This window comes from Lonchura striata, chromosome 7 (assembly GCF_046129695.1).
Source record: "Lonchura striata isolate bLonStr1 chromosome 7, bLonStr1.mat, whole genome shotgun sequence".
NCBI lineage: Eukaryota > Metazoa > Chordata > Aves > Passeriformes > Estrildidae > Lonchura > Lonchura striata.
The window spans coordinates 35,253,148-35,274,120 of NC_134609.1; the positions used below are offsets into that span (position 1 = coordinate 35,253,148).

Below are 20,973 nucleotides of genomic sequence, written 5' to 3' on the forward strand. Positions count from 1 at the left end.
TGTGTTTTCTCTTTAAGTAGTATTTTATACTATCACTTTAGTTCACTCTAGTGCATATCTATTAATTTCTTTACCTTAAATCTGAATAATTAATCTCTACCTATATTCTGCCAAAAACCTTGTGTATTTTCATGTGAGAAACTGTACTGCATTCTTTGTCAAGTCAGACACTTAAATCAGCATTTAAGCTGGATCTAGTCAAATGGCTTTTGTTTTAGTAAATTAATTTTAGAATTTTTTCAATCTTTATGGTAACATATTTCCTTTTATATTAATATTTAATATTAAAATTTCAATTCTTAATCCAAAGTTGAGGACACAAAAGCAAACAAATGTTTGTTCCATACTATTTGTAAAGCAAACAAGCACACAAACAAAACCCAACCCACCAATTCAAACTAATCCTAAACAGAATGATGTCTGGAAAGCTGCAAACTGAAATGTCTGCACTTGTGGGTTTTTTAACTATAAGAAATATGGAAGGTGCAATTGATTTTAAACTTACTGATCCATTTCGTCTTTGATGATTTCACCTTCAGAGTCAGAAGAAGAGATGCCTGTTGAAAAAAAAAAATCATTTAGTAGAGAAGTTTTGAGTTTTTCTCTGCATGATACAAACCTTTATTCAGATTTTCTGTAGACCACTTTATGGGTATGTGTTACAAAGCTGTGTCCAGACCAAAGATCCCATGGCAGGAGAAGTGAACCACGTTCCATACTGTGCAAGGTGCAGAACTGCTGTTGGGATAAGGCAGATTTGGGAGGAGTAAGGAGAGCAACATCCAAGAGTGAATGAGTTCCTGGGTGTTCCTTGGGTTCTTTTTCAAATGCCACTATGATTTACTTTGTATTTGTTGTGGATCAATTATGAGCTTTCTTCTCTCAGACACCTGATACTATCAGATACAAAGGAAAAAAAAGAAACCTGGAATTGTAGCTTTTATTCTCCAGCTAGTGCCTTGTACCACGATGTGAAGAAGGTACTTGCTATTTTTGCTAACTGCTGTCACTTACTGAGACATTTTACACTTCTGATTCTGCCTTCGCTGTCTTGGAATTTGCTTTTTCTCTGCAGTTCCTGCCAGTGAGCATCTCCATCAGCCATGGCTCCCATCCAGCACCCACTGAGCTGGGTAAAAGCAGACCTCGGGCCCTGCCTCGAGAGCTTGTAAATGCCTGCCAAGCACAGACATCTCCCATTGATGTCAGGGGCAGTGCTGAAAAAGGATTTGTCCTTTCACTGTCAAATTAGGGTCGTGGAAGAAGAATGACAGCAGAACTAAATTCATGTTTTGGGCAGTGCTTTAATGTATGAATGGCCCCACTGTGCTCAGTGATGGTGCTCACAGTATGCTTCTCTGAGAGAAAAAGAAAAAAAATCCTATGTGTTTAAGTTTATAGTCATGCTAGCACAATAATGGATTCAATCTCAAATCTCACCCAAGAAAATGTAAAAAAGAAATATAATAATTAGACCACTCTTAGGCCTACTAGGTGCACTAAAAAGCGTAAGGAGAAAGAAAATATACCTAAATCTACAAATATATATTCTGTTTGATTTACAGCATCTACTGGGCATGTAGAATATAAAATTGATGGCATATTTCTTTTGATTACAATGTCCCAAGAAAGAGTTAAGAGGAAGCTGTCCTACATTCAATTTGTAATAATGACTGGAATTCCACAGATGAAAAAATACAAGGTAGTTTCAGAATCAGAATATTTTTAGAGTTTGATCTTGCAGTGAGATATAAAATCTCTGGAAAGTAACACAAAAAAATGTAAGGGTTGGTCCCTTGTCTGAAGAGTGTTTTACAGGAAAATAATAATGATATTAGTAATGATGGAAATTGTTGACTCCTGCTATGGTTTTTCTTATGAAAAAACTATCACAGTTAGCAAACAAGATACATAATTATATCTTAATCCTATGACCAGTTTCAACCATCAGTTTCTGCAACACTTGTACCATTACCTTCTATGTAAATCTCTGCAGAAGTGGAGTCTGTTCCATAGATGTTGGAAGCAAAGCACGAGTAACGCCCTGTGTCCTCCTCAAAAGCTTCAACAATGACCAGAGAGTGTCGGTCACCTGTCTGGATAATTTGAATGTCAGGTGAGTTTTCAAGCTCCTTCCCTTCACAGTACCACCTGCAAAGCAAAAAGAAATTGTTTTTCAGTGCAAACAAGTTGATGACTAGGATGATAATGTTTGAAGTTTTTCTGATGATAAAATTGGTAGGTTTAGCCTGAAGGTTCTGACAAAGTACTGCAGGTAAGTGCTGAATCAACAGTCACAGGAATAAAATATAGATGATTTTCATAATAGTCAACAAAGAGTAAAAGAGCTCTGAAATGGAACACTGTCAATCCAGCTCTGAATTTCTCTTGAGGTACAATCAGGCCTGTGTAGTGGCTTAATGTGCAGCAAAAACCACACAACTCTAAGTTAACAAATATCCCTCAAACTCGTGTTTCTTAAGTTTCTGTTAATTCAGAATGTGACTGCAATTTGTCTTTGTTTTGTCATATATTTAACATAATCTGCTTTTTATAAAAGATGGCAGACGTGTATCACAAGGTAAGAGAGTTGATCTCTTGCAATAGGTACTGCCACACAGAAACAGCCAGTGAGACAGCTGCACCTGGAATGCTGTTCTGCACGATGTTGCTGTGTTCCTCTTCAGACACTGCTACATATCCAAGAATTTGTTGGGCCCTCTAGAGCTTTCACACTCTCAGCTCAGGCATTCCTAAGTCCCTCAGTGTTCAGAAGGGTTGTTTCAGTGGAAAATGCAGGAATTCACACAAAAACACCTCCACAGAGAGCTCTATAGGACGTGTCACTGGCAGTAACCACCAGCTCACTCTGAGCTGGGAGGAGGGGAGGGCAGGGCTGATGGATGCTGGTTACAAGGCAGAACAGAAGCACACAAAGCAGGTGGGTCTGCAGAAACAGATTCAAATTAAATCTAGGCTTTATAAAGAAAATGTAGTGTTATGTATCAAGATCCAGAGTTAAATGTTTGAGATAATATTCTGAAATACCTGTAATTATAGATAACTAGCTAAATTTGAAAAGCCAAACTTAACTGCATTCATCTTGACTGTAACTTCTCTCATGAAGATTTTAGATGGATAGATAGACATAAAATGCCACTAAAGTATTTGTATTTTCTTGCTGTGACTTTCTTAATTCCATGTGATTAACTACTGTCTTCTGCATGTGAAGGTGGGAGCTGTCATACTAACAATATTTTTTATTCAATTGACTTTTAAAAAATTAGCAATCATTCAATCTGTCTGTTATGGTAACTTGGTAAAAGAACCTGTTAACATTTGGCTGGTACTACAGAAAATAAGATTGTTGTGGAAAGGATAGGTTTTTAAGTAAGAAGTTGTAATAATTAATATCTTCTGTCTTACACTATAAGGTGCTTCAATGCATTTCCATCTCAGATATTTTAGAAAAACATGAATAAATAAATTTTTTTGATCACCCAGTTGGCAGAACTTTTTAGCAAGTTTGTGCTACAAATTAAGCATGGAGAAAACCCCAAATTAATATATTGAAAAAAAAAAATCTCTAAGCAATCCATATGAGCAGAAACCCAGACTATAACAGAAGTATAATACAGAATTGAGAAAGGAGCCTCAAGGAGTCTCTGAGGTATGGAAGAATACAGATCTAGCACTTAAATGCTGATTCTGTAGCTGAGCAGAAGAGCAGGCCCTGTTTGTGCCCATGAGTCCAAGCCATCCAGAGCAGCAGACAGGGAATTCCCTGCATTTCATTCTCACCAGAGGTGCCCTGAGCTACCTTCTGTCTGTGGACACTGCCTAGGACTGCACTTCACTCCCAGGAGCTTTCAGCAGCCACTCATGCTGTTTCCCAAACCTCAGTGGAGCTTGCTGGAGATGCAGACAGTGCTTTGGCCACCAACCAAACCCATGGAGCATGCAGCACCTTTGGAAGTTGGAGAGGCGGCTGTGCTCTCACAAGAGGGAGCAGGAACAGCAGCACAACTCCAGGGATGCCAGGGGAGCTGGCACATGTGGAAGGATGAGGAAGGAGCCCCTGGGTGTTGTGGCTCAGGTTACAGATCCACCTAACCCAGCACACTCTCCTGCCAGTGGCCCAAAGCAGACACTGAGGGGAGGGTGTAAGAACAGAGTGAACATACACATGTGTGTATATTCACTTATTGCTCTGGAGTGTGTAACCAGAAGTTAGAGACTTCTTTCCCAAGGCGTGAAGCAGCACTTAAAAATAAATCTAAAAATGTGAAATCACTGATCTTAAAATCATAATTTATAAAATACCTCTCTCTTTAAGGATTTCATGATCACAGTACCATTATAATTATTTTCCAATAGCTTTATAGTTTCTTGCTAACATTTATTTTGAAAATACTAATCTTTATTTATGTTATCTTTATTTTGAAACTATTGGTTTGCATTTCCATTCAAAATATATTTCCTTTAAAAATAACTATCTTTCTACCATCTTCTGGTTGACTTTTAGTGGTCTTATTCTGTCACAGATTTGTCAGATACTCTAAAACAAAACTCTTCAAAGAGAAGAAACTACTACATCTATTTTAAACTTTGCCCATAATGGCTTGCCCAAATCTGTAATTTTTACCACTAATAGTTGGATACAAAGGGTTTTTTTTGGTCTGGTTCCCCAGAAGTGAGTATCACATTTTCTTTTCTGTTCAGTGCTGTCCTCACATACGTGTAGGTACAGACACCACAGCTCGTAGTTGGCATCCAGAACACAAACCTCCAGTGCCTGGGATAGATGAACAACCCTACCAGGAGCCAGTAGAGGAAATGCTTAGCAGTCCCGAGGGAGAAGTATGGTAATGTGCATTGCAGGGTCGATTGAAAATATCCTTTGACAATTATTAGTGCCTTTTCAAGTTCCAGACTTGGGAATTATATAGGATTCCTGTGATGCTGAAGGGAGAATTTTAAAAATTTCTGTTTACATTATGGTTTATTCTACTGTTGTTCTCAAGAACTGCAGTTAGTCATCACTGAAAATGTTCACATCAGGAGAGAAGGTTCATGCAGTTGTGTGACTACAGGCACAAATTTGGTATATGAATGTACAAGTTGCCTTTTAGGTGTGTAATTCATGCAGGCAACTGTGTACTTTGAGACATGAGTCATGGCACTTACTCATGTCTTTTTATATACCTACCCCATGCCTCTTCCTTATATTGTAGCCTTGTTTGAGCGTGTGAGCCTTAGCAGATATGAATAAGCATTCAAGAGAATAGCCATGCTCTAGAAATTTGATTTCATTGCCAGCAGCATCTTTTCAGAGCATTAAAATAATTTGCTTAGTACATTGATATTCTATTTATGTGTCCATTTAAATGTGTTTCCTTACTGAAGTGGCACATCGGGCAAAACACATTACACGAAGTGCTGTGATACAATTGCCATTAAGGTAGAATTCACTGTGTTACTGATCAGCTTTTCCAATTAACCTGTTGTGTTTGTGGGGAGTTAAGTCTGTATCACACTTTTGTGAGGCACAATTTAATTTTCCTATAAGCAAATTTTAAAACACCATGTAAGCTAATCTTTACACTTCTCTTTTCAGTATACAAGTATTATATTCCTAAAGTAGACTCAAACTGTGAAGCAGGATTGAGTTAATTGGTTTTTCTGCATTTATTTTTTCCTTTGGTTAGTCCCAAATTTGCAGCATCAGTAATTTAAAACTTCAGGAATAAACTCCTGTTTCAAATCTGTGTTTAGTTCTCTATGCAGTGTGTTCTGTAGTCAGTCTTTTCAGCATAATGTTCAAGTATTTTAATATTAAGTTGGAAAAAGGAGCATGTTGTGTGAACGATGTCTTCTTGCAATGCTTTTAAGTCAAAAGCAATGGTCTCCTGTGAAGTTAAGCTTCCTGGAAAACTTTGGTATGGTGTATCTACTCCTTCCTTGTTAACATTTGATTTTGTACTTGCCGTGAAAACACCATACGTGGTAGCAATGAAATGTCAGCTCCAGGGGAGTTCTGACATTGAGATACGTGGCATGGCTGAAGTAGCAGTACTCTGCCACTGACATTTCACTCCTGCCACGGATTGCAGCGAGAGCTTCCTCATGCGAGGGAGGTTCACATTCAGCACAGGCAATGTCAGCCCTGTGCCAAATTCACCCTAGAGCTTAATCCATTGACTTGACTGGAGCTGAATGTAAGAGAAGTTTGGCTGTAGACTGAACACTAAAACAGAGAAGTGCTTTCATTTGGCAGCCAGGGAGAAAAATCCTAATTAATCTTGCAGAGTCTGAGTTTCTAAAAATATGTGATTAGTTGCAAGTCTGGTCTGTTCAAACAAAGCAGCATAAAATGCAGCTTTTAGGTTTTGTATGCCTATGTTAAAGAATGTTTTCATGGAAACCTTATGACATACAGCCTGTTTTTAGAACATTAAATCCTCATGACACTTCCAGCATAGCCGTGTATGCCAAACCATGCAATGTGATTCATCAGTAAAATTAACCTAAGAGTGATGTGCCAAACACGTTTGGAAAAATGTAGACACCTCTGAACCTGAGGAAAAAAGGAGTGCTCTCCTCACAGAGGGGAGTAAATGTCACACCTACCATTACTCATAGAGAATCAGAGCTGTAGAAGGGAGCATGAGAAGGAGGTCATCAAACACTTTGGAAATACACCACACATTTCTCTCAAAGGTTTGTTTCTAACCCACAGCTCTGTCAGAACAAAGCAATCAACAGGAATTGCAGTAGTGCTCTTTAATTGCCAGCTAAGGTGTGAGCTGGAGGCACACATTCTGTGGTATCAGTCTGCAGCTGATGACACTGAAAAATTAGTCACTTCTCCCAGAAATTTCTAGATAGGTTGGCCAAATGAGCTTCCTCTGAACTGTGGGCTTGTTACATTAAGGCGAGTTATCTTTAAAAACAGTTGGGCAGGTCATTCTCAATTCAGCCAAGAGGACTTAACTTTCCATGTCCTGGTGTTTCAGATCAGTTCCCCATTTCATCTCTTGCTCCACCATCCAGTATTTTTTTCCCTCAGTGAGCCCTGGTGCTGGATAGTTACATATCACACCTGTAATGCTTTATTGTTGCCATTGTTTGGTAATTTGATAAATAATCAAAATGGTATTTTGACCCTGATCCATCACAAATGTAATTTACACCATCCTTTACATCAATTTGGTTCAGTGCTATCTTGCTTTCAGACATGGTATCTGCCCTTCATATTTTCCAGTTCTTTCCGTCCCTGTGATCAGCTCCTTTCTAAATATCCTGTCTCTAATTTCTCTCTTGTAATCCCCATTACATCAGTTTAACCATCAGACTGCTCCTAGTGTTGACTGATTAACTGCATTACAGAGCTTGCTGAATCCTGTTCTTGTTTCACAATGCCCTGGGTTCCCACAGTATGACTTCCACTTTGTAATTGTATCTAATATATGCATTATAAGTCACTTGGGATCCCTTTCTGTGATTAAGAAGTCCATTTTAAGTCAAAGGTCATTGAATTTTCTTTCATCAGTTGATACCTTGGCAGTTGGTCCTTTCCTGGGACTGCTGATTTTTTTATTTCTTTTACCTATCTATTACAATCCTTCTGTCCTTGCCCAGCTCCACAGACACTGAACTAACTCGCCATAAACCTTGGGAAACTCTTACCCTCCAAGCAAGACATTTAGCAATTTTGAGCACAGTTTCACAGTCCCACAGCTATGGCCAACGACTGTGGCCTTCACTCTTTCGGAAGCTTTGCACAGCAGATCAAAGATAATCACTATATTTAGGGAGAAAATGTTGCATTCTTCTGGTCCCCATGATTAATGGTACACAAAACCCAAAGTACATTCTGTTTTCTGGTTTCCTTGTGCTGTAGCAGTGACCAATAAGGCCACGATAAATGGAAGCATGTGAATATTTATCACTCAGTCAAGTGACAATTTTTGCACCCTCTCTTAATGTTACTTCTGCACAGAGGTGGAGTTGAAAGAATCTTGGATGAACATGACAAAGTTTTGTTAATAAATAATTATGATCAGGAAACTCTTCAAGGAGCTAACATTCCCAGCTTTCTCCTCAATATAGCACATACATACACACACAAACACAAGGGAGAGAGAGTTCAGAGTTCTCCCCCTTGTGACTTATCTTTTATTTTTTTAGTTAAAATTGTGAAACTGAAAGCTGAGCCTGATCTTTTTCTTGAGCTGTAACTGCTTGGGACTAACTTTCCCTAGGGCACTTCTTTCTCCATGTCCCTCATTTCCTATATCTGATGGATGCTTATTCTACAGAAGTGTAGTAGCTCTTGTATTGAATGGCATTCACTTAAGTAGCTTATTTAATTAATCAAAATTACCAAAATCAAATGTTGAAATAGAAATTTCAACTAAAAAGCTTCAGTTTTGTTGGGGCACAAATGGACCCAAGTTACAAAGATATCCATCATCCATTTCTGTGGAATCAAGTGGTTCCTGAATTGGGTGTACAGGCATCCTGGTCATCTCTGGATATCTGCAGGATGAGCCATAGTTCCTGGCTTCTCCAATCTGCCCTTGCAAGCCTTCAGTGACTTTATAGTGTCAGCTTCTAATTCTGGTGGTTGTTAAACACCTAAACTTGGATGACATGAGCACCTTGTCACTTTTATGTATGTCAACAGCACAGACATGGCTGTTGTGGCCTTCTGGAAAAACACCTGAATTGAACATTGTGTGTTGGGGTACAGTCTATGAACAAGCAATTCTGTTCTGAATATGAAGAAACCAGACTGAGTTTGTGTACACGTTCAGATACATAAGAGATGATGATCTCACTTGTTGTCTTTGCATTATAAGGTATGAATGATAAAAGGGGGAAGAAATAATTTCTCACTTCCACTGACATTTTTATTATCCAAAGGATTTATCAAGGCCAGTGCCTGGAGAAATAAGCAAAAGAAGTGTTCAGAGTATTGCTTTATAAGCAAAAGAAGTGTTCAGAGTATTGCTTTATAAGCAAGAGAAGTGTTCAGAGAGTGCTGCTAATATCTAGGGGATGATATTTCCTGTTTGTTTTCTTTTTTAAAAAACCCTGAATTTCTAGCACTGTTTTCTCTTTTAGTCAGACTCCTATATGAGTTTATGGGTTGAACACACTACATGATTTGTAATGGCATAAATTCCACCAAAGGAATACCTCAAAACTATTAATTAGAGTGAGTTTAGGCTGAAGCATAGTAGAAATAATATTCTTCCCAAACGAGGTATTTCCAACCTGCACACACCTACCATTACAGAAATACAAAATGACAAGTGCAGAATATGTTTACCTGACTTCAGGTGCTGGGATTCCTACCACAATGCAGTCCAATTGCACTTTGGATCCTTCAGGAACTTCCCTGCTCTTGAGTTTTTGAGTGAAGCGTGGTGGCTGTCCAATGGGCTCATCAGAATATACAGATGCAGAGTCTGACTCTGTTTTCAGCTCTGCACTTGTTAATTGACTGATAGATTCCAGGTTTGCTGCCTGTTGATCATCTGTTTGTTGAAAAGTTTTCTCCGCTTTGTTTTCCAAGTCTTGAGGTGTTGGAATGGAAAGCCTTTCTCTGTTTTCTGATGTGAGAGACAGGCCAGAGCTACCTTTTTGAGCAGACTTGTTCTTAGAATCAATTTTACTCTTGTAGTTTTTGCATGTTCGGGGTCGTATTCTTTCAGAGTTGTGGGCTTTGAAAAGTGAGGAGAGCTCCTCAATGAAATCTGCTGCCTTGTTTAGGAATTCCTTTTTGGATTCTGATTCAGAAGGGAGGTGGTGTTTCTTTAGATCCTGAGAGCTCCCTTTGGACCCCTTTGTATTTCTGACATGTTCCTGGCAAAAGCTGGCATGCAGGCCATTGTCTGATGTTTTCAGAGCTGTAGACTGGGCCATTTGTTTGTGTTTTCCCGTGGTGTTCAGCTGATCTGGGGGGCACTGTGAATGTGCCTGAAGCTCATCCTGTTTAGTTTCCAGTGGATTCTGATCAATAGCTTGTCTTGCCAGGTTTACACTTTGATCAAGCTCTTCTTGGCTCAAAAAGGCAGACAGATCTGGGAAGTCATCCTGGGCAGGTACCTCATCTGAATCACCAGAAGCATTGCCATAGTGGAAATTATGAGAAACTGGCTCTGATCTGCTTCTTTCACTCTTCCCTTGGTGCTTAGTTTCTGCTAAATAACTCTCTCTCAGAAGCTGAGATATTGAAGCTGAGGTTTCTAAACTGTCGTCTTGCATGCTGCCAACAAAAAGGACAAACAGGACCACGCCTTAACAATAGCAATTTTTTGATTGAACACAATGACAGGCAGAACACAACATTTTCAAACTGCATCTGTGTGCTGAATACCTAGAAGTACTTGCAATACTTGCAGCATAAGGATGGCCTTGTGTTAAAGGCCTGCTTGTACACATCCTGCCAGCCACTGCTGCCTTTCCCCAGTAAAGTTCATCTTTCCTCACTTTCTACTGTCAGTAGCTTCACAAAAAGTAACTGAGAGTGTGGTATTTTCTACTCTGTTCAAGGCAAAACTTCAACTACTGAGTTTCAATGTCAAATCTTCATCATTGCTGATGTGTGTTTCTTAGCTAAGAAACAATCTCATCAGATTAGCTTAAGTGATGGATATTTCAGGGACTGAAAGTTGTTGAGAGTAACAGTACTTTAAAGTGAAGTAAATTTAGCTTGAAAAGCACTGAAGTAGTAAGTAAATGAACCCTCAAAATCATAAGAAGGATGTGAGGAGGAAGGAAAAAGAACTAAAATATTCTATAATGACAATTTTTAATGCATTATAAGAATCTGTAATGGGGCTAAATGTTCCAGAGCTTCTTAAATCCAGCATTAACTCTAATAAGCTATTTAAAGTAAGTAGAGAACGATGTCATTATTTATTGAAAGTAAGTAGAGAACCGTGTCATTATTTGATGCAAACATAATTTGTACTACAGGGCTTTCAGAATCATGTTCTTAGGTCATCCTGATTCTGAAAAAATGTACCATATGAGATGAGAGCATCAGGAGGCCCATACTTAACCTGTATGCCTGGTCAGCAAAGCTAAAGCATCCCTTTTGATACTTAAGCAAGTGTAACTGTGTGGTTCTCCCTTTTATTTACATGAGGGCCATGAAGAGTGCAGAGGAATTCAGACACCCTGATAATACCCTCATCTTCTGGTGCCCTAAATATGAAGATAAATGACTGCTCTTTACCCCATTCAGAGAGCTGATTCCTCACAGATACAGAAACAAGTGCATGACTGTTCACTGGATCTGTCTCTCAGACTATGCAGTGATTATCTCTCTCCTACTTCATTTATGGCGTGGCAAATCTTGCTGCAGTGGTTTCAGGCATTCCTACCCCAAGCTGTCTGGTTTTCACCCTGCAGAAGGTTCTGTTCCTGTCGGGACAGCAAGAGAAGAGAACATCCATGCCCCAGCACTGTCCATCTCCATTCACAGCCTTGTGTAACAGCTGAAGTTATCAGGGAAGCAAAAGTTAAAGAGGTATTTCTGCTGTGAAAGGCTTTGGGCTTTTCTAGTGGGACAGTTGTCTCTGGAAAAGGGATGCTTAAGAGCAAATGAACTGGTAATGTCTCATACTGCTGCAGTATTTCTTCCTGGAATATGAGTGCCAGCCCTTATTCTTTATTTACAAACAGGAAGGTTTTAATTTAAACTGTTTATATTCTTCTTCAATGAATAAACATACAGCTGTCATAATCTGATGTGCATTTGAGACCTTAATTCCTCTGCTCAAGATAGGTTTCTTTATACTGAAATCCTCTTCCTTATGTAAATATCGGGCATTTTATATTTATTGATTTTGCTTTATTTTCATAATATTAAACAAATAAAATCACTAAGACTACAGAGGCACCCAATCAAAATATTGCTAAGTTTGTACCTGTACAATGAATGAGAAATAAATTGCCATGTAAATTGTAGGCTTTTAAGCACGCCGTGGGGTCCCTGCAGCTGAGCCAGGGTCTGTGATACCAGCTGAACACTTGGCATTAAATTATCTGGTGCAGTGTTTCAGTGAAGCTGATGCACATAGAGAACATTGATTTGGGAAGCCCCCATGAAATAATATTGTGAGCTGTTTCATGATTGGACAGAGTTTATCATTTAACTTCTTAAGAGTACAAAGAGTTCTCCATGAGGCTTAAAGTTCCTGCTCAGTGGAAACTGCTTTTGCTTGCTCAGCTTTAACTTCTTGGGCAGCTGTGCCCCTTGGTGCAGCTGAACGTGTTTCAGGGGCTCTCGCAGCTTGTTTGTGTGCTGATTACAGACTATGTGCTGTAAAGGTCACAGCCAAAGCTACAGTTTCAGCTCTCAAGAGCTGAAATACATTCTAACAGAGGGAATTTACAGCCTGCAGGACAGACCTGTCCCATGAATGAAGTGCAGCCTAGAACCAGAACCTCCCCACGTGTGGCTGTGGCTGAGTTAGAACATCCAGTCCTTTGTATGGTTACAGTGGAAGGCTGTATTTTACGTGGCTGGAGAAGTGTGTATTTTACAAGGTGGCAAAATTTAGCTTGCTGCGTTTCTTGGACACTCTTTCTGCAGCATTTCAGAATGGCACATCTTTATCTCACTGTCTGTAAAGGTCATCAGAGCTGAAAAACGATGCTGCAGATCTTTAGAGGACACTGGATGCTCCAAGTAGGGAAGGAATACTGTGTGATCAAAACCTGAAGTCAAATGAACTTGAAGAATTCCTATAATGGTTTTGTCTAGAGTATATGGAAATTATCTGACTGAGAGTATTCAAAGTTTCATTTGCTCCTGTTGCACAGACATAAATGCTATTTCACAGTGATATTATCTGTTTCAACAGAGGTTATTAATCACAGTGTAGCTTTTCTGCAGGAAACCATAGTAAAGCAACTGTGTGTTCAGTATGGTTATTTGAGACTTCATTCTGGGTATATTTATCACTTTGTTCTTGCATATCTTCTAATCATCTTTTGATGAATTGAAAACATTGAAATGTGAAAGAAATATTTTCTGCTAATTTGCTTAAGGAGTATTACTGCAACATTAGGAGCTACTCTCAAAGATGTGTTTAGATGTGTTTAGGCAAAATATTTTCATAATTCTAGCTTGAAAAACCCTAGTGAGGAAGCTACTGTTTGATAGCAAAGTGAGGAAAACAAACAGTTCCCCAGCAGAGGACCTGGAACAACTTCCTTCCTTCTGCCCGTTGGTGCAGAAGAGGTAGAAGGGAGCAGAGTTCTCCTTCTAGAGCTGGGAAGCAAGATATTAATGAGAAAGAACCTGATGCCAAATTCTTAATACTTAGAGGCCATCACTTTTCTTTAGAGCTCACTCAGGGCCAGAATTTTATATCTAACTCTTCTCTATTTTCAATTTGTGTAGAAGATTACTTTTTATTCTATTTTTAGTAATGAAGTAGTTGGGTTCTAGTCAAATGTAGTATTTTGAGGCAGTGCTTGTCTACTGAAGTTTTAAAATATTTGGAATTATTTGATATTTTTACTTTAATGGGAAATGTTAAGTTTCAGCGAGTATTGCTGTGAAACTACCAGTAAATCCCATTACAGTTATTAATTCTGCCTTGCTTATGTCTTGAGAGATATCCAGTTTGTTGTGTTTTTTTTTTTTTTTCAAAGACCTGTGCTAATTGTATTGTAATTGCAGATGTCTCTGCTGAGCAGATAAGTGCAGATAGCTGTGCTGAGCACTCAGGAAGAAGGACAGAGTAGCAAAAGCACAGTAGGCAGCAATCTGTGGCAGCAACAAAAGCACTGGTGATTTTGCCGACTGGAAAAGTGTCATAATGAACCTGTATCAGGGGCAGGAATTGCATTGCTGGTTACAAGTAATGTCTCTAAACTGGCATTATTTAGGGGGAAATGGGGTGATGCCACCAGCAGCTTGCAGCTCTCTACTCTTGACTGGCTCGTTAGCTCCAGCACCAAACCACAGTGCCAGGGCATCTTTGGCTTTCCTGGGACACCAACTGTAGTGATCTTGGGCTCCTGCTATCTTGAAAGGCACCAGAGGATGCCATGAACAAAACTGACCCCATGAATTTCTTCACTCTGCTAATTCAGTTTCCATTAGGCAACTAATTGAAAAAGCTTTGAGTTTCCAGGAGCCTATGGTTATGACAATGTTCTCTTACTAGCCACATGATATTTAGGATTAAATATTCACAAAGGTAGAATAAGTTTCCACAGTTGGTTTTAGCAGTGGCTTAATCTGAAAATTGTTACATGGAAGGGAGGAAATGTGTACTGCAGGGGTCTTGCATAATATGATACCAAACACTTTGATTTCTTCTTGTTTGAGTTTTCTTAGACTCATTCTTGAGTCACCACTGAAACAATCTGAACTTTTTCTACAGAAATAGCACTGGTGAAATCTCAGCAATCTTAAGGGAATCCCAGATATATCTCCATTTTAGTTGGTGAGAACAGCTCATGAGAGCTGTTGGTGAGGATACATGGTGAGAATATCTCCATTTTAGTTGGTGAGAACAGTTTCTAATGCTTAACGCCCTAAAGATAATTTTTCAAACTCTCCTGCTCTGTGTCAGAATAAACAGATTATATGCAATTAGATTTAATGCAAAAAGCATTGGAACATCTTTCAAAAGGTAAAAGGAACAATTTCAGTTGGCACATGTTGTTCCTGTCTTAGCTTTTCAACCTCCCATTATTTCTGTTGCTTTTGTGTGAAACCCCAGCATCAGAGCAGCAAACAAACTGCTGCTTCTGCTCTGCAGAGAGGCACCTTTGTGGCCTTTGCACAGCAACACCCTGCATGCCCAGCACCTCAGTGTGGAGACAGGAAAATTTAGCAAATATTAGAGGCCATATCTACTTCATGATAAATTTAATTGCACATAAATTGCATTTACCCGTAGAAAGCTTAACATTTATGGGGATGTTCCAACTGCATGATTGCAGCTGTGGAAAACAAGGTAAGAGGTGACACAAACACTCTGCCTTGCAGACGTTGGAGGATCAGAGTCACATTCTGCAGTGCTTGCAGGAATCTCACTTAGCAGTTGCCATTGTCACCGTTTCTGGTCCTGTGTGTTGACAAGCTGTGGCTGCTGCAAGACAGGCTGAGACTCCAGGCACAGGAAAGGTTAGGCTGGAGTAGAGGACTAAGGTTGTGTGTTTGGGGGGCGTGCATATGAGATCTATTTAAAATAGTGTTTAGAAAACTGTGTGCAAGAGGGTGATTTACTTTTCTGTTTTAGACACTTTGGTGGCTTTGATTTCCATTCCCTGTAATGAGTCAGATAACTAAACTCCTAGTTCCAAGTAATGTAATTAAATATGGAAAATGGAGAATCTCCAGGCTCACGAGTGAACAACTTCTCGTGGAAACAAAATCCCTCAGAAAGGGGATGAGATAAATCCTCTCTCCAAGCTATTCTGCAGCAGACACTGCAGGAGCCCTGTGTGCACTTGGAGTCATGCCCTGGCCCATGACCTCACTGTTACAGTATTAGACACCCTAAGAAGGAGGAAACACTCAACTCTGCTTCACAGGAAATGCACATTAAGAACTCTAACTTTTACAACATTTCCTTTGTACTCTCATATAATGAAAAGACGTTTGATTTTTCACTCTTATCACAGAAAGTCTTCCTTATTCCATAATTAATATTGTCCCTTAGTAGTTCTCAAAATGAGAACTGAGACTCTTTATCCCATGTTTCAAGTTCCTTTTTCCTCCTCAGTGGATCTCCTTGAACTGCAAAGCAAACAATATCTTGAAGAAACAACTTCTCATTGAAACAAATACATTTTCATCTGATTTTTAAATTAAAAGTTTGGAAAGAAAGGCAGGTGATGGCTGTCTTTGAGGCCTGTCTGGGATGGTTCTCCATCCTCCTCTCCCAAAGACCTGTGCAGCCAAGCCTCAAGTATCCGGGTAAGTTATGAGGGAACTTCAAGTGCTCACAATGTAGGACAATTCAAGTATTTTATATAGTCCTCTTTCCTTCAAGGATTGCCCAAATGAGAAAAAGTTCATATGAAAGGCCAAAACAGCTGCAGCAGAGATCCAACAATTTGATGCTGAATGTACATATGGAAGTCCTCAATGAAAATATAATTAACAGGCAACAATATTCATTTATCCTGGTTCAAACACACGCACACCACTCTGCTAGACTGCAAATCCTTTTCCATGGATTGTGAGCCAAATGATCTAAACTCAGCCATTTCTGTGAGTCCTGCTGGCAGTGTGTGGGAGCAGTGCACAAATCCACACATGCACGTGGCTGAGGATTTCAGCTTGGGACTGAAACTACAGCTGAGCTCTCAGTGCTCAGAGGTGCTGCACAGCTGAGCCTGGACTGACAAATGACAGCCCTGCATTGGCACTGTAATGAGAATTTGCACAACTCAACGTGCTGAGCAGAAGTCTCTGTTCTCCCCCTGTGTGTGAGGGCACCAGTGTCAGGGACTCCCACACGAGTGCTGGTGACTGCAGCACTGCCAGCTTGTGCAGCCAGACTCAGCAAGTGCAGGCTGAAAAAGCAGGGCTGTGCAAACCACATGGCATTTGTCTGGAAATTTCAAATCCGTGGGCTGGTTGGATTTAAAATGAGATTCAGTTTTCCTACAAATACAGGTTCCCAGTGGAAAAGGGAACTTAAGTGTTAAATTAGACACAAAAAAAGGCTGGATTGTGTTTTTCTCCTCAGATTTTTCAGTTGGACCTTTCTTTTTTCATGGTCTCACTGTATTTCTTTTTATACACTCATCTGTCTTTTTTTAATGTTTTTTTCAACGGTCTTCCCTAAGAACATTGTAACATAAAAGCCCTCATATTTTAATCATATTTTCAAACTTGCAATGTTTAAATGAGACTTATATTCGACAGGAATAATTTGCCCATTCCTGTACAATATTCCTGTTTATGAAAACAAGCACTAAGCCACTTATGTTTTAAACAGAAAAGTAAACTGATCCTTATTTCTTTCCCCCCTCATCCTGTGGTTTAGATTACAATTGAGGTTGCATTGCCCAATTACCTTTATGGTATTGTGTACATTTTTGACAAATTATCTTAATGTTGTGTTTATGTGCAAATATGCCTAGACTACTAATTGTTACTGGCTTTGGATAAAAAAAATTCCTTTCGTATCACAGCAAGACCTGCTGCAAAGTCTCTGAAGAATGCACAGAAATAAAAACCAGCACAGATCACACAGTTCCCCTTTGTGCTTGTTACTCTGCCATGTCCAAGACCTTTAATATCTCCTGAATTGACTATAAATATTCTTTGATATGTAAAACATTATTCTGCTCAGCTACAGGAACTACCACTCTATTGCTGTTAAATTTTGTTAGCTATTTCTGAAAGTAAAAAAACCACAAACTTAAAGACACACAAAAACAAAGAAATATCCTGACCTTAGGAACCTTCAGGAGGTGTAGGAGAGGGAGAAGAGCAGAGTTGAAGTTTATGAAATTGTTCCATTAACGCTTGCTGATTTTGTTTTCACTCTTAAACTCTAGAGCATCTTCACAAATGGAAACCTCATGACCGAAACAAAACTGCTGATAAAGTAATCAGTGTCTTTAGCATGATTTGTATAATGTTCTATTAATGTATGCTCAGGAACTACTCTGTTCTCTTGTCAATTGTTGATGTATTATTTGGTAACTTAACGTGGGCTTCTGATTACTGCTTAATGTTGCAATATATTGAGCCAAACATTTGCTACTGACAGTCAAATACTTTTCTGAGAGAGAGAAAGAGAGCAAAGGAGATAGTGAGCTCAAGGGTGAGAGCTATGCCCTTCTAGCAGGACTGTTTCTGCAGCTGTTGTGTACATTAATCCGGAGAGCAGATCTCCCTGCACTAAATATAGCCACGGGGGTCATTTTACATGACAGGATAAATAATTAAATAAATAGAAAGCATTTAACTATGGGGGTCACATTAAATTAGGTTTGATTTTGCTTAAGAAGGACTTCCAAATGACGGCATGTTGGTTTTAAGTCTGAATACAATAATGTATATATTTCACTCCTCCATTATTTCATGAAGGAAAGATGAACAGGAAGAGGAAAGAGTCCCAGCAAGGAACTTTTCAGGTCATTAGAATCTTGTTGACTCTTTAGAGGAGTCAGACTGGCTCCAAGGGATTTTGAGAACCCCACCAATGCTATTCAGGTCCTTTATAATGCCGCAGAACACCGTTTCTCTTTCACTGCAATGCACATACCTCAGCATAATCTAAGTCAGTTTAAAAACATATTTGTTCCCTGTATATGCCTTACCAGCTATAATTAGCATTCAAATATACATGCTTGTCAAACCCTTCTGCTACACTCTGCAAAATCAAAAGGTAGACTAATCTGAAACGGAGGGATTACCTTTTTTAATTCCTCCAGATGTTGCTGCCCAACCTGGCAGTGAGTAGCGCTGAGAGTTATCCAGAAGTGTGAGGTTAAAGTAAGGAAGCGAGGGGATTCTTCGAGTCCTCAGGAACAGAAACAGCTAGGAGTCCATGGAGTGAGGGAAGTTAACCTTCGTTATTGTGAGGATGGCTGTAAGGAGCTGGACAACCTGTCACCACCGGAGCAATAGCATTTGTCAGTTTGCAGGTCCCGAGTTATTTTGAGCAGCGTAAACCATGTGCCCGCGGAGCATTCCACCTCATTGGACAGGGAATCCGCTGCTCCCGCAGCACCTATGGGCACCCGATGCCTTCTCCTCGCTCATGCAGTGGCCCCTATAGATGCATATGTGGGTTTTGCTGATTCATCCAAGAGCCTCTGGAGCGGCATTGTATCACTCTTGGCAGCTGCTTTGCATTTCAGCCTTTTCAAATTACTATTTTTCGCTCTTTCATTAAGTTTCCATCAGAACCTGAAGGTTTCGGTCACAGGGAAACCCATCAGATGGTAACGTCAGTTTTGCAACCCTAAAGGCAAACTTGGGAAAATGTATTATTTAAATAGTAAAATATTCCTGACTTTGATGGAGTGTTCGGTTTAATAAACACAGTGAAACAGTGCAGAAATCCTTCAGGATGACCTGTAACTACAGAATCCTCAAAAACCTAGAACTTCTACATTTGTTATTGAATGCACAGAAATGAACTGTTGGAGGAAAAGCAATTAAAAGAGGTAATTGAAACTAAGCTGTAAATAAAACTGAGAAAGAAACATAGGTGGAACAACTTCAATGCACTTGAACCACTACACAGAGAAACCCTGTTACTATATAGAATTTCATTGCTTAAAACCTTGACTTGGCCAAAACCTACCACATCTGTGTAACACAGAGATGAGATTTTCATTGCTACTCTTCCTACACTCCAGCAACAAAAATTGGTCTGTAATTTTAAACAGTTCATCATGCTGCTTGATTGTTGATATTTTATTAAAAATGCTTGCCACAATTCTGATTTTTTAGATTACTAAAATATTATGTATTTATGATGGGGAATTGATATATAAGCCTTCTCATAGCTAATGATGTAAGAGCTGGCTTCTTAACCTTCTCCCAGGTCTCTCAAAATATTATCAAGTGAGCACCTGTGCTAGAAAAGGAGTTCATCTGTGGAATGTAGTTCTTCAGAAAGTTATTTTATGAGTTGCAACAGTATGAAAAGTCAGAGGCAAAGGCAATTCTTTCACGTAAAATTTCCTGATGCATTACAGATACTTTTATGTTTTTTCCCTCTCTTTGTAAAATATTATCATGGTTTAACCCCAGCTGGTAACAAATCCTTACACAGCTGCTCACTCCCAACCCCTGGCAGGATGGTGGAGAGAATTGGAAGAGTTAAAGTGAGGGAACTTATGGACTCAGATAAAGGCAGTTTAATAAATGAAACAAAAGTTGTGCACACAAGCAAATAAAAGCACAGATTTCACATAGAATCACAGAATAAGCTGAGTTGGAAGGGACCCATAAAGATCATCAAGTCCAACTCCTGATCCTGGTCAGGACCATCCCCAAGAGTCATGTGCCTGAGAGAATTGTCCAAACACTTCTTGAGGTCCGTCAGGCTTGGGGCTCTGACCACTTCCCTGGGGATCCTGTTCCAGTGCCCATCTTCCCTCTGAGTCAAGAACCTTTTTCTAAAATCCAGCCTAATCCTCCCCTGCCACAGCTTCAGGCCTTTAGCCCAAGTCCTGTCACTGGTCACCAGAGAGGAAAGATGGTTGCCCTGTTCCAGGTGTAGAATCCAGCCCTTTCCCCTGTTGAACTTCGTGTGGTTGATGATTGCTCAGTCCTCTGATCTGTTGAGGTCTCTCTGCAAGGTCTCCCTGCCTTCAACAGGGTCAGCAGCCCCTCCCAGTTTTGTATCATCTGTAAACTTGCTCAGTGTCCCTTCCAGTCCTGTGTCCAAGTCATTTATGAAGATGTTGAAGAACACAGGCCTTAGGATGGAGCCATGTGGAACCCTGCTAATGACAGGTCACCAGTCTGATGTCTGCCCCATTCACCGTCACCCTTTGCACCAGACCCGTGAGCCAGTTGTTCACTCATCCCATAATGTGTTTGTGGGATGTGCCTTTTGTCCAGAAGGATCTTGGGAGAGACAGTATCAAAAGTTCAGATTCAGATTTACTGAAATCCAGAAAGATTACATCAACAGGCTTCCCTTGATCAACTTGGTGGGCTGCTTTGTCCTACAAGGAAGCCAGATTTGATAAGCAGGACTCCTCTCTCATGAGGCTGTGCTGGCTGTGACCAATGACTGCATTTTTTTCAGGTGTTTTTCAATGCCTCCCAGAATAATCTTCTCCATAACACTGCCAGGCACTGAAGTGACACTGACAGGTTTAATTTCCAGGATCCTCTTTCTTGCCCTTCTTGAAAACTGGGACAACATTTTCCAGCTTCTAGTTACCTGGGATTCCCAACACGGCTCATAAATCATAGAGAGAGGTTTTGCAATGACATCATCAGTT

General features: G+C 39.8%; 1 protein-coding gene across 1 annotated transcript in view; it reads right to left on the bottom strand.

The window, feature by feature from the left end:
• Positions 1-18,651, bottom strand: part of MYPN (myopalladin) — a 55,331-nt gene extending 36,680 nt beyond the window's left edge. The window contains exons 1-4 of the mRNA XM_021529040.1: positions 18,421-18,651; positions 9,338-10,276; positions 1,976-2,151; positions 506-557 (exon numbers count right to left, since the gene is read on the bottom strand). Of these exons, the coding sequence (XP_021384715.1) occupies positions 506-557; positions 1,976-2,151; positions 9,338-10,275 (1,166 nt within the window). The 5' untranslated portion in view covers position 10,276; positions 18,421-18,651. The remainder of the gene's footprint in view (positions 1-505; positions 558-1,975; positions 2,152-9,337; positions 10,277-18,420) is intronic.
• Positions 18,652-20,973: the final 2,322 nt, after the last annotated feature.